Below are 13,640 nucleotides of genomic sequence, written 5' to 3'. Positions count from 1 at the left end.
TCATTGATCAGCTGCCTCACCCCCTACTGGGGATCGAGCCTGCAACCCAGGCATGTGCCCTTGACCAGAATCGAACCCGGGAAACCCTTCAGTCTGTAGGCCGATGCTCTATCCACTGAGCCAAACTGGCTAGAGCCCACCATATACTTTGTTTTTATAGATCTGACTCCTCTATGGACCTCCTATGAATGCAATCACACAGTATTTGTCCTTTTGTGACTGGATTATTTCACTGAGCATAATGTCCTCAAGGTTCATCCTCTTCGTAGCAGGTGTCAGAATGTCCTTCCTTTTTAAGGATGAATACAATAGTATTCTATTGTCTGGATGGCTATTATAAAACAAACAAACAGCCCTGGCCAGTTTGGCTTAGTAGATAGAGCATTGGCCTGTGAACCAAAGGGTCCTGGATTCGATTTCGGTCAAGGACATGTACCTTGGTTACAGGCTCCTCCTGGCCCGGGGTCTGGGGCAGGAGGCAATCAATCTATGTGTTTCTCTCACATCTATGCTTCTCTTCCACTCTCCCTAAATATCAATGGAAAAATATCCTCAGGTGAGGATTAACGAAAGCAAAATAAAACAAACAAAAACAGAAATTAACAAGTGTTGGCAAGGGTGTGGAGAAATTAGAAAGCTTGTGCACGGCTGGTGGGAATAGGAAATGGTGCAGCCACATTTGGGTGGTTCCTCAAAAGTGAAAAGTATCCACCCAGGAGAACGGCAGATACACCTGTCTTCATGGCGGCATTATTCACCTAAGCCGAAGGATGGAACAACCTGAGTGTCCTTTTTATTTTTCCGTTGGTTTTTTAGAGTGGGAGGAAGGGCGGGAGAGAAACACTGATGTGAGACACAGTGATTGGTTGCCTCCTGCATGTACCCCCACCAGGGCTGGGGAGCAAACCTGCGACCCTTTGGCCCGCAGATCGACGCTCTAACCACTGAACCCACTGGCCAGGGCTGCAGCCCCTGTTATGTAACAGATATTTTGTTCCACCTCCTCCTTTCTCTCCTGAAATAAAAATCAGAGTGAATATAACCTAACTACACACAACTTAAAAAAAGAAACACTCCAACCAATATCAGACACAGACAGAAAAAACAGAGTGTTGGACACTGAGCACGATGGTGAGGACCTACCTATTCTGACAATGCCCACCAGGCAGAATCAGCAGGGAGGCAGAGACCCCAGCAGCTCTGCTCACAGAAATGGTGAGCAACTCTTGGTAAGGTTCTGTACTAAACAATAAGCAATTCTCCTAATTTACCCAGAAGTTGCACCCCTGGGAAAAGCCATATGAAGTCCTGGCCCCCAGGACCTCAGAATGTGACCCCATTTGGAGATAAGGCCTTTACACAGGTAACATGTCATTAGGGTGACTCTAATCCAGTAAGACTGTGTCCTTATAAATAGGGGACATTTGGATGCAAACACACAGGGAGGCTGGGTAAAGGAGGCAGAGATGGGGTGATGCTTCCACAAGGCAAGAACACCAAAGATTGCCCAACAACCACCATAAACAAGGAGAGAGACCTCTAACAGATTCTCCTTCACGGCCCCAGGAGGAATTAGCTCTGCCAACACCTTGTCTTGAACTTCTAGCCTCCATACCTGGGAGAGAATAAATTTGTTGCAAACCACATAGTTTGCAGTACTGTGTTACGGCAGCCCTAGCAAACTAATGTATTTTGTGTCTCTATATAAAACAGAGCTGGGCCCTCGCTGGCATGGATCAGTGACATGGATTAGAGTGTCAGCCTGTGCACTCAAGGGTCAAGGATTAGATTCCTGGTGAAGGGCACGTACCTGGGTTGCAGGTTCAATCCTAGGCCCTGGTTAGGGCACATGCAGGAGGCAACCAATCGATGTGTCTCTCACATCCATGTTTCTCTCTCTCTCTCTCCTTCCCTTCTACGCTAAAAATCAATAATAAAAAAAAAATACCTTCAGTGAGATTCACAAAAAAAGGCCCAGCTAACTAGGAAGGGGCTGTCCAGGGGGAATAGCCTGCACTGTCTCCAAGGATTCCTCAAGCAGCTTGGTGGCGGTGCCCCAGCTGAGCGTCCTGGTGGCACTTTAGGTTGCAACTCTGCCTGCTGGAGTAATTGTTCCATTACATCTACATAACAACAGCTAAAAACTGGTCTCACCCACTACCTCAGGCTAAGTCTGGCTTTCTGGGCCCCAAACAGAAAGCCCAGATACCAATTTCTAGACTATACCTTGCAGAGACAGACTTCTGTGCAGGAGGCAATATGCCATGTCGTCCCCCGTCCGCAACATGGGGCCGATGTCCTGTCAACCTGTCATTGGAAAATGACTCTACGAACCCTTGTGGTGGGGGAAGCTCACAAAGTGTTTATTTGCAGCAATTCGAACAGATAGGACACGGAGGGGCCAGCACTGCCTGCCTTTGATGCTGGGGAGGATTTTCAGATTGCTCTTTTAAAACTAAACAGCCCAGCAGGAACACAGGGTATTCAGGGAGAATTGGCAATTGTTTGGGGCCTGTGGGGTGGCTGTCCCAGTTACCAAGGGGAGGGAATTGAGGTTCCCAGTAGGCAGCACAGTGGATTAACTCTTACCACACCGGACCAGGGCCAGGAATGGTGGAAAGCGAGCCCTCCCTCCTGCCCCAGCCTTGCGGCCACCAGACCTCTACTCATGAGATGACGGATAGGGCTTTTCTGCCCCAACATGCCTACAGTCACCCACTCTCTGTGGCGGTTCTGCCTGTGCCACTGCTCTTCTAGCAGAGAAGCACCTCACTGTGGTGTCACCCTGGAGGGACCTGCTCGGACTTGTGATGTGGCACCTCTGCCCAGCCAGGTGCCTTGTTCTGTAGTCTTCAATGAAAAAACCCGGAATCAACTCTATCACAAATGAGGAGACTTCACATGTAAATTTGCACTTCCAGAAAAATGATGGAATCGGGCACACTGAGCCCATGCCGAGAAGAGGCAGCCCTTTTAGAAGAGCCAGTGTGCTCTGGGGGCCGAGGGCAGCTCCCAAGCACTGCAGGGCCAACACATGTGCCCATCCCTTAGCCAGGCCCCCAAACCTCACACCATCACTGGACGCTGCCCCGGGCACTCTGGCACAAGGAGTGAAGTGACTGGGCAGAGGCTCCAAAATACACACACCCCTCCCCCTCAATGAAGAATTCCCAATTCCCATCCCAGCTCTGCCACCTACAAGCGCGTGACCTAACCCCTGCACCTGGCTCCTTATTTCTCAGATGGGGAGATGATGCCCACTTTATCAACGGTTGGGAGAATTCAAGTATGATGAGCTGGCAGCCACCACCCAAGTGTGCAATATTGCTGCTGAAGGTCGGTACTATTCTTTGCTCTGTAATCACCACAACACACACTGAAATGCGAACCGTAAACTTTTATTAATGAAAAATGGAATGCCTCATCACAGAAACCTTCTCAAAAATGGCAGAACAAGAACACGCTTATTTAAAAAAAAAAAAAAATGAGTTCACATATTACCGAGCTACAACATGGTGGCAGGATTTGTTTTTGTTTCTTAAAAGATTCCACAAGTTCAAGGTAACTGGCTAAGAAATTCAACAGTGCATCTGCCTACCTGAACACGCGGAGGGAGTGGGGTTTAGTAGCGGCGAGTGAAGTGGGGGTAAGGATGGGGGTGGGGGGGTGGGACTCTGTTGCCCCGGTCCTGGCCGGCCAGTGCTCCATCTTCCAGTTCTGCACCAGGCACCACGTGGCCCTGGGAATGCCCATCTTGTGCAAAGCCGCCTTGCCTAGGAACAAAGGCACACGTTTGTCCCCTTGAAGTGCTTTACATTTTCACCATTACCTGGCGGCACGCAGCTCTGCAGCCTTCAGAGCCCGCGTGGCTTTTTCCAGGTGAGAAACATCCTAATTACAGACCACATTCCGGGTCCCTGGAGAGTGTTATTTGCACTAGTTACCAAGAGCTGCTTTGGGGGTTTGTTTTCAAAACATTCAACTCAGCAAGTTGATCAAACATGCAAAAAGGGGAGAGGAAGTGAGGAGCAGGAACAAATCAATTTTATCCGGGGACAAAACTTCTTACCCCGACATTCCACCCCGATTGGCCATGTGCCCTGTCCCTGAGGGCCCAGAGAGGCCCCTCTCAGCACCTGGAAGAGAAGAAAGAGTCTGCAAACACTCCCTTCTTGGAAGTCCCTGGAAAAGCTGGGGGGAGGCTGGCCTGTGGAGAGTTCTGGAACTGGACAACCCTTCCTGGGAGCCCCCCACCCTCACTCATGGATAGGAGTTAGCCCATACCTAGCCACCTGGCATGCTCCCGGCCTGCCGTGCCTGCCTCTACCATGCCTGGCCAGGCACGCTCCTGGTGCTCCTCTAGCCTCTGACTGTGCTCCGTCCAGTCACGTCCACCTCTGCAACGGAAGGAAAAAATAAGTAGATACGTGCCAGTATGCCTTTAGAGAAGGCTGTGGCATGGCTTCAGCCTTCACACCTTGTACCGACTGTTTCTGAGGGAAGTGGGCAAAGATGGGAACAGACACTTTTCCGAAGGTACACGCATGGCTAATAAGCACACAAGAAGGTGTTGAGCATCGGTAACATCTCAACCAGATGACTGAGACGCACCCCATCCCAGCTACTCCATGCCTCTTGTCAGACAGGCCCTGGCCAGGTAGCTCATTTGATTAGAACGTTGTCCTGATATGCCAAGGTTGTGGGTTCAATCCCTGGTCAGGCACATACAAGAAACTAATGAATGCATAAATGGGTGGAGCAACAAATTGATGTTTCTCTCTCTCCTCTCTCTCTCTCTCTCTCTCTCTCTCTCTCTCAAAAAAAACCCAAAAAACCCCCCAAAAAACAAAACAAAAAGATCACCTTAGCAGGTTTGCCTCAGTGGATGGAGTGTCGACCCTTGGACTGAAAAGGTTGAGGGTTTGATTCTGGTCAGGTGTCTGATTCTGGTCACGGGCATGTATCTGGGTTGCAGGCTCAATTCCCGGCTCTGATTGGGGTGTGTGTGGGAGGCAACCAATCAGTGAGTCTCACTCATGTTGATGTTTCTCTCTCTTTCCCTTCCACTCTCTCTAAAAATCAATGGAAAAATATCCTCGGGTCAGGATTAAAAACACACACACACACACACACACACACAAAAACAACAAAAAACAACGACAGACAGACAGTAACAAGTGCTGGTGAGGATGTGGAGAAACTGGGACCCTCACGCACGGCGAGTGGGAACTGAAAATGGGGGAGCCTCCGGGGGAAACAACAGCAGCGGTTCCTCAAAAGGTTTAACTCCTAGTGACCATGGAACCAGCAATGCCACTCCAAGGTGTCTAGAGGGAACATATGTACAAAACCTGTACATAAATGTGTTTGTCCATCAATTCATGAACTGATACACAAGACGTAGTCCATCCATACTGGGGAACGTTACGTGACCACGAAAAGGAGTGAAGTGGGAGCATTTGAGATCTTGTTTCCCAGCATATGTTATTAGTTTGGCTCAAATAAACTCACAAAACTAAAAAAAGAAAAAGAAAAGGCCCTGGCCAGGTAGCTCAGTTGGTTAGAGCACTGTCCCTGAAACACCAAGGTTTTGGGTTCAATCTCCAGTCAGGACACATATCAGGGGCGACCAATGAATGTACAAATAAGTGGAACAACAAACCAATGTTTCTCTCTTTCAAAGCAATAAATTAAAACAACAAAGAATGAAGCACTGTCATTTGCTACAATGTGGATGAAACTTGAAATCATGATGCACAGTGAGAGAAGCTGCACACAAAAGGCCATAAAGAATGTGACTCCATTTGTGTGAAATGTCCAGGACAGGCACATCCAGAAACACAGGAAGTGGGTTAGTGATTGCCAGGGGCTGGTGGAAGGGATGGGGAATGACTGCTGATGGGGACAGGTCAAGACTTTTTTTTTGGTGTGTGAAGATATTCTAAAATAGACTGTTATGAACATACTGAAGGCCACTAAATTTGTAGACTTTATTTATTTTGTATTTTTAATCCTCACCTGAGGATATTTTTCCATTGATTTTTAGGGAGAGTGGAAGAGAGAGGGAAAGAGAGAAACATTGACGTGAGAGAAACACATCCATCGGTTGCCTCCTGCACGAGCCCTGACCAGAGCCCAGGCCGGGGAGGAGTCTGCAACCAGTGCGTGCCCTTGACGGGAATCAAACCCGGAACCCTTTGGTCCACAGGCCGATGCTCTATCCACTGAGCCAAACCGGCTACGGCGAATTGTACACTTAAACGGGTGAACTGTACGGCATGTGAACTATGTCTCAAAAAAGCTGTTTGAAAAAGAGCCTGGCTGGTGTGGCTCAGTGGTTGAGTGTCAACCAATGTACCAAGAGGTCACCGGTTGATTCCCAGTCAGGTCACATGCCCAGGTTGTGGGCTCAATCCCCAGTAGGGATCGTGTAGGAGAAAGCCAATCTGTGTTTCTCTCTTTCTATCCCTTTCCCTGCCCCTCTCTCTAAAATCAATAAAAACATATTTTTAAAAAAACTGTTTCAGGCAGAAATTCTGGGAGATTAAAATCCAAATATGGTCCCAGCAGTCATCATGACTGTCCAGGAATGATAAGACCAAGGCTGAGTCTAGAATGACAAGTGTACTGGCCACTGGGCTGACCAGTGCTCAGAGACAAGGCCTAGGAATCCACCAGAGCCCCCAACACGTCTAGGAGGGCAAATGAGAAACTGCTCCCCAAAGAGACCCAAAAGTTTCTAATATCTGCCTACAGGTGACAGCACCCAATCATGCAGTGACGCTGTTCAGGGCTATCTCCAGTCTGAGAAAGAGAGTTCTCTCATTTGTTTTTCCCACAGGAATTTAAGGAAAATGGTTTAAATGTTAAAGACCGAGTGCTAAGTAGGTCACTCGGGGAGCACACTTTGCATTAATCTATCAGACTGAACACCTGAAACTCCACGAGAGATAAAGTAGAACCTTCTGGTATCCAAGATGCTGGCCTTCAAAATTCCTAAAGACAACTTTGGGGTGTGTGTGTGTGTAGATGTGGGGGACTAAAGCTTCTCTACTGTCCAGGGCAGTGGTTCTCAATCTTCCTAATGCCGCGACCCTTTAATACAGTTCCTCACGCTGTGGTGACCCCCAATTTCATTGTTACAAATTGAACATAATTAAAGCATAGTGATTAATCACAAAAACAATATGTAATTATATATGTGTTTTCCGATGGTCTTAGGCGACCCCTGTGAAAGGGTTGTTCGACCCCCAGGTTGAGAACCGCTGGTCTAGGGGGACAAATCTAAGAAAGGCTTCAGGGATGTCTCCTTCAGCAGGCAGGGGCCTTGTGATACAGATGTTCATAACTGGGGTGATGCAGGCAACCTGGCAAAATGCACGCAGACAGTTCACTTTCAGAGGGGCGGGCCTCTAGCCAAGGGAAGATGCCCACCACCATCATGGCCTGCCCACTAACCTGGGTGGAGGTGGTGGCCCCCGGCCCTCAGTCATCCTCTTGTCTGAGCCGTAGCCCCCCCAGCCATCCCGAGAGTCCCGGCCATGGCGCTCTGGTGGTCCTCCATGGCCATGGCGGTCATCTGAATAGTGCTGAAAGGCAAAAGGACAGGGTGACTCTAGCCATCTTCTCACTCCCTACAGGCCTGCCCAGGTTCATCTCTGGAAGGCCTGTCAACCTATACACACTGCTGGGGTGGGCCAGGGTGTGCCACAGCACCTCTGGCCACTCTGAAAGGACCTGCCCAGGCCCATTCTGAATCTTGCTAGTTGCTGGATGCTCTGTTTGTGACCCTGACAATACCAGAGGGGCTCTTGGCAGAGCTCTTTGGTTCCTTGCTTGAGAACTGAGCGTCCCTACAGCTCTATCACTGGTGCCACACAAAGTGGCAGTACAAGCCTCTCTGGCCCTGTGAGGTCCACTGAGAAAAGCCACTTAGAGTCTTCCTTGCTGATAGGAGGTCCCCTTCCACCCTGTCCACCCCGACTTCCTCCTTTGCCACCAATCTATGGAGGTGGCACAGCCCCTCAGTAGCTGACACTGGAGGCAAGCGCTGAAGAGAACTTCAGTGCCCTGGCCAACCAGTTCTGTGCTCAGGAATCCAGCACATCTGGGCAGTGATGGGCCTGGTCTAGTGTTCTCAGCAAACACACTCCTGTTTTAAAAACTATGCTGTGATGCCTGTCCCTGCCTTTCTCCTGGCAGGCTCCCCTTTTCTCTGAACTGACACCTATGCACCCCTCACCAGGTATCAGCAGGTTAGAGACACTGAGATCCACCCCAAAGGTACCTGAAACAGACGGACCCCCCAAACATGGGCTAAATGACCCCCTGACAGGCCGCTACGCCCCATTTGGGGTACCCACAGTCCCAAGACTCAGAGGCACTCTAAGCAAGCTGGCAACAAGAGCTATTTGCAGTTTCTGCTAGATAAAATGAAACAAGAACAAGCCTTATGCATCTGAACAAAGCCCCCACTTATCAGAAAACAAGCAACTCTGTGTGTTACTCTTTCTCCAGAACGCCATGTCCATGCGCCCCCGCCCACCCAGACACAGAGCAGGCACCCATTATCTGGGTGTTACTCACCTGTCCGTCTCGCTCTCCCATCACTGTCCTTGAGCCCTCCCTCCTGGAAAAAAAAAATCTAATTCCAATGGCAGCCGATGGTACCATACAGCATTTCTACAGGTCCCACAAAACCCACAATTGGGGTACTCATTCTATTTCCCCATATAAGAACTGCCTGATTTAAAAAAAAAAAAAAAAGCTGGCTCACATCTTTCCCTGGGGGTGGGAGTAAAGTCAGATCCTAAGAAGGTGGAAATATTAATTTTACTGAAATACCCTGGAGGGAAGGGTCTCAGAAGCAGACACCCCTGAATGAAGCTAAGACTTCATTTACCTGTGGCCTGGTAACAGGGAAACCTAACCTCTGGCCCAACACATTTGATTCACACCAAATTTCAAAACAACTCCAGCCACAATGAATTAAATAAGTAGCTTTTTAGCCACATTTTCCCTGTTCTCTCTTCCCTTACAGAGAGCTAATGAATGGTGAAATGGCTCCAGGATATGCAGCCCAGGGGAGCCCAGTGAGATTTCTCCCAGAGAGAGAGAACTCTTCAACTGGAAAAGTGATGGCTGTCTTCCTAATCTAGTCCTCATTGAAGAAGGCACGGCTAAAACCCACCCTGACCTTCACAACGCAAACAAGGCCCACATTCTCTGGTCAGTTCTCTTTGCAGTTTGCTGGCACAGAAACCTACACCCGTCAGTACACCCTCCTGCCCACTCTGCCTTCACCAGCTTAGGCATGTCACACCTCTTCTAAAAACTGCTTCCTCATCTCTGTATATTAATTGCTTCCTCCCCCACTATGCAAAAGGCAAAAGGAATTAGATCGGGTGATAGTGAATCTTGGGGGGCTGGTGCTGGCGGGAGGGACAGGGAGGAATCTCTAGGAAGGTGCGAAACCCAGAGCCTTGGCCACCCCCAAGAGAGCTGAGTGTTGGGGAATTCTGAGGCTCAGGTCCTGCCTAGGGCCCCATCCATCCTCTCTGTGCAAAGGACAGTGGATGAAATGAGCTCTGGGGGACCTTCTTGCCAGACAAGTCCCGGATGCCATAACTGACCAGCGATTCCAACGCTTTGCTCAAGGCCTGTTTCTAAATCCCACGTGTGGCTGGTCAAAGCCTACCCACTAGGACATCACAAGTAAATCAGACATTAAGAGAACAGAGGGAGACCTGTCTCTACTGCAAAAAGGGGGTGGGGGACTGACCTGTCGACCGCATGGTCCTGGTACTGGCCTCGGTTTCGATGGTCAAAGTCGTGGAAGCGGTGTTCGTACCGAGGAAAGTCTGGGTGGTACCTGTCCTCCAGGGCCACACGTTTTCCTTCTGGCCAATAGGCATCATCTCGCCTATTGTAAAAAGGATGTAAATTTTACTTATGAAAGAGAACGAAGGAAAAAAGAGAGTGAAGGTGGGGAGGGGAGCTCTCTCTCCAGACCCAGCATCATTTAAAATGTCCGGCAGGGCTCATCTCTAAACATTCAATCACTATCACTTTGATTTGATAAATTAATATCCCCCAAACTGCCAAGAGGCATGAGTATTCTCAGCGGACAATTCTGAACATCAGACTGCTGTGAGCTAATTGTGTCATAAGGCTGTTAATACCTTGATCCCCACCTGAGTTCAAATGCAAATGAAATAAAATACTTGAGTCTTTAGGACTGGTATTCTGAGGTGCCACGTTTTCAGCTTCCCATCTTCTATAACCTGAACCTTCCCCTGAGATTTTGGCAAAAGGCAAAGGGAATGAAATCAGGTGATAGTGAGCTACATACAGCTTAGGACAGCATCCAATTATCTTCTTCCTGATTTTTACCAGAAAACGAGGCTCATGGGTGGTGAGGTGATGGGTGACTGACAATTAAGCAGCTCAGAGAAGCCAGAGACCAATAAACCTACTTTTAAAACAGAAGGCAATGTCCTTTCCTACAGTGCCGACTCTGTGCCTTTCCCCCGCCTACAAGGACACGATATGGAGTGGCGGCCATGGCCAATGCGGGCCTAATGCACGCTTGGTCCTCTCCTGCAGCAGCACTTGGAGGGTGGTGATGCTCCACCAGGAAGCACAGTGCAAATAAAGGCCCGGCCTACGCGAAAGCATCACACACCCCTCAGCACTGGAAGCATCAAGATTCTCCAATGAACTCAGCTGGGGAGAAAGCTGCACAGCCAGAAGATCGTGACATTAAACTACACACTCATGGTGGTGAGGGCAACGAGTTCTGGACGGGCAAATCGCGTGTTAAATAGCCCCGATTTTCCAACACTCAGATGGACAGCAGCCAAAGCAGCTCCTGGAATGGGAGGTGGGCTGGATCCTACCTCCCATCATCATGGGGCCTCCGGAGCCCCTGCCGCTGCTCATAGCGCAGTTGCTCCTGCTGACGCCGCAGCTCCTCGCGCTCACGTTGAATGCACTCCTGCTCCTTCCTGCGCTCACGCTCCACTCGCATTCGCTCTCGTTCCAGCCGTTCCCGCTCCATGCGCTCCCACTCCAGGAGGTGACGCTGGCACTCAAGCTCCAGGCGCTCCCGGTGCAGCCGTGCCTTCTCCTTCCAGGCCTCCAGGCGGTGCAGCCGTGCCTTCTCCTTCCAGGCCTCCAGGCGTTGCTGCTGCTCGCGCTCTCTGCAGGGACACAGCAAGGCCACTCTGACTTCCCACCGTGAAGGTCCCTGGCTATCGAGGCATTGCCCTCCAAAGGGGCCAGGACACTTCCATTTGGCCATTCTGGATTTCCTGGATGCTCACTGGCCTGGGCCCAGGCTATAGACGGCAGGTGCTTACCCACTCCCACTAAGTTGTTTGGAACAGCCAGAAGCACCAATGTCCAAACTTTCCCTTTCTCAAAAAAGAGGTGGGCTGAGAGGGACCAGGCGACAGCAAGGAGACACAGAGCTCAGGTCCAGGCCAGGAGGACTTGGCTCAAAGGCCCCCAAATAAAGCCACACATCAGTAAAGTAGAAAAAAATCAGAAAAGCAAAGGGTAACTGCTGTGTATACAGAGAAAACCCTTAAGAAGCGATTACAATAGCTTTCTCTGAGGGTGAAGGGGAACTCTGTTGCAGGTTAATGCTGTACAATGAGCCACCTCTTTTCTACATCTTCCTCTAAAAACACTGTATTTTTAAATGAGTGTCATTTTGAATAGACCTGGGAAGGTGTGGGGACAGGCGAAGGCTCGTGAGGTGACTGTATGCTGGCCTGGCACCGGCAGCTGGGACCAAGGTCTCATGTCCTCAGTCACGGCACACCAGGAGCTGAGCAGAGACTGGGACCACCCCACTCTGTGTGAGAAGAGGACACGCTGTCGCACACTCCACCAGCCTGGAAAGGCTTCAAACCAAGCATGAGCGAGCTGGAGGCAAAATACCTCCAAATGGAATCAAAAGGCTTCTCAATGTGCTTTTATTTTCTAAAGTGACACAGGCAGGAGCTGAGATCACATGACTTCAGATAAAAGCAAACGTAGCATAACTTAAGAGGTTTGTATGTGATCTACTTTAGCTCAAGTAAGTTCTCCAAACACTATGATGGAAACCTTTTGGTTCATGGACCACCACTGGAAGGAAATGTCAAGGGGGCTCTACATGTCTATACAGAATATGGCAGAACACAGAAGGGGAAATGCCAGGCTTACTTCAATAAACTATCTTCTTAATAAAAGGTGAGAGGGGCAAAGAACATGACTGTGACCCCTGCTGCCTGGAAAGGCCATGAACTGCAGACATCCAGGGGTGAAGAGGCCACTCCTATAATATCTCCAATAAAAATGCCACATTCCTTGGCTGCCTTTTAAAAAAAATCTTACTTATGTACATTTCCAGAGGGAAGAATGAGGCCTCAACACTGGGGACCCTTCCATCAAAGCCATCCCTGGGTGGGCTCCATGGGCCGGGGCCCACCATCAGCCAGAAGAAATGCTCAGCAGAAATGGGCTTTCGATGGTGGGATGTAAACACACATTCAATACAGATGATGCACTGGAGAGTCGTACACCTGAAACCCGTATAATTTTATAAACCAATGTCACCCAAATAAATTCAATTTTAAAAAAAACGGCTTTTGATGAATATCATACTATCCTTTTGGCCCAGGGGAAACACACAAGATGGCCTGCAGGCCCAGGCTACAGAGGAGACTCACTTGGGGAGAAAGGACAACCACCCCCAGAGGAGCCCAGCAGCCCAGCAGTCTGGCTCAGCCCACTCACCGCCGCCTCTCCGACTCCCGGATTTCCCGCTCCCACTGCCTCTGGCGCTCTCGCTCCCTTTGCTCTTTGATTTTGTCAAACGACAAGATGTCTCTCTTCTCTTTGCTTTCTGATTTTCGATCCTGACTCTTGGAGCTCTGTTCACCAAAATTGGTTTATTAATGTCAGAAAAATGATTACAACAAATGTACAATGAAAGTTAAATATGCATTATCTGGATTAAACTAAGATTCTTCTGTCGCACTCAGGTTACATGGAGGCCCCAGCACAGGCCGCTTCACTCCACATCCGAGTCACACTGCTCACCCCATAGTCTGTCTTTAATTTTTCTTTAAACTGCTTTTGGGGGTGGGGGAAGGGAGGGAGGGAGATCAATTTGTTATTCCACTTATTTATGTACTCACCTGTTCATTCTTGTATGTGCCCTGACCAGGGATCAAACCCACAACCTTGGTGTGTCGGGACGACGCTCTAATTAACTGACCTACCAGGCTAGGGCCCTATAGTCTGGCTTTTAAACCTTGTAAGCAAAGGATACTAAGGGAAGAGAAAGGATGGGATGAAACCTCAGAAAGCCTACAGGCAGTTTTTCTAGTGTAGCAGAGCCACATGGCCCCTTCAGTCACTGGGGGGCAGCTGTCGAGCCAGCTGTTTGGACAGTAAGATGAAGGGCTGCATCTTTCACTTCTCAAGTGCTAGGTCAGGGCTCAGGCAGGCAGCCTTAAAACAGAATAATCCAAGGTATTGTACTGTAATAAGGTAGAAAAGATTAATGGGAGACTTGCCTATTCTATTTCTGGCATAAGGTAGGAAACAACGATGGCCAACTAACATCTTTAAGGCTCTCAGAGGCT

At 49.3% G+C, this 13,640-nt stretch overlaps 1 protein-coding gene across 10 annotated transcripts in view; it reads right to left on the bottom strand.

Annotated features, from left to right (window-relative positions):
- Nucleotides 1–3,377: 3,377 nt before the first annotated feature.
- SAFB2 (scaffold attachment factor B2) overlaps nucleotides 3,378–13,640 on the bottom strand; it is a 41,379-nt gene continuing 31,116 nt past the window's right edge. For 3 of the 10 annotated variants that reach the window (XM_059697023.1, XM_059697025.1, XM_059697033.1), the window contains 8 exons: nucleotides 12,787–12,923; nucleotides 10,899–11,201; nucleotides 9,782–9,922; nucleotides 8,587–8,629; nucleotides 7,459–7,589; nucleotides 4,285–4,397; nucleotides 4,070–4,136; nucleotides 3,378–3,773 (listed from right to left, as the gene is read on the bottom strand). In XM_059697023.1, the coding sequence (XP_059553006.1) occupies nucleotides 3,623–3,773; nucleotides 4,070–4,136; nucleotides 4,285–4,397; nucleotides 7,459–7,589; nucleotides 8,587–8,629; nucleotides 9,782–9,922; nucleotides 10,899–11,201; nucleotides 12,787–12,923 (1,086 nt within the window). In that variant the 3' untranslated portion in view covers nucleotides 3,378–3,622. Of the gene's footprint in view, nucleotides 3,774–4,069; nucleotides 4,137–4,278; nucleotides 4,398–4,863; nucleotides 5,073–5,978; nucleotides 7,368–7,458; nucleotides 7,590–8,586; nucleotides 8,630–9,781; nucleotides 9,923–10,898; nucleotides 11,202–12,786; nucleotides 12,924–13,640 lie in introns of those variants that run through there. The other 7 variants (XM_059697027.1, XM_059697024.1, XR_009452985.1 and 4 more) reach the window with 7 other exon arrangements.

The sequence above is a fragment of the Myotis daubentonii genome, chromosome 5, assembly GCF_963259705.1.
Source record: "Myotis daubentonii chromosome 5, mMyoDau2.1, whole genome shotgun sequence".
In the NCBI taxonomy this organism is placed as follows: Eukaryota; Metazoa; Chordata; class Mammalia; order Chiroptera; family Vespertilionidae; genus Myotis; species Myotis daubentonii.
The sequence above is the reverse complement of the archived record's forward strand: the minus strand, read 5'-3'. Positions and strand labels throughout refer to the sequence as shown.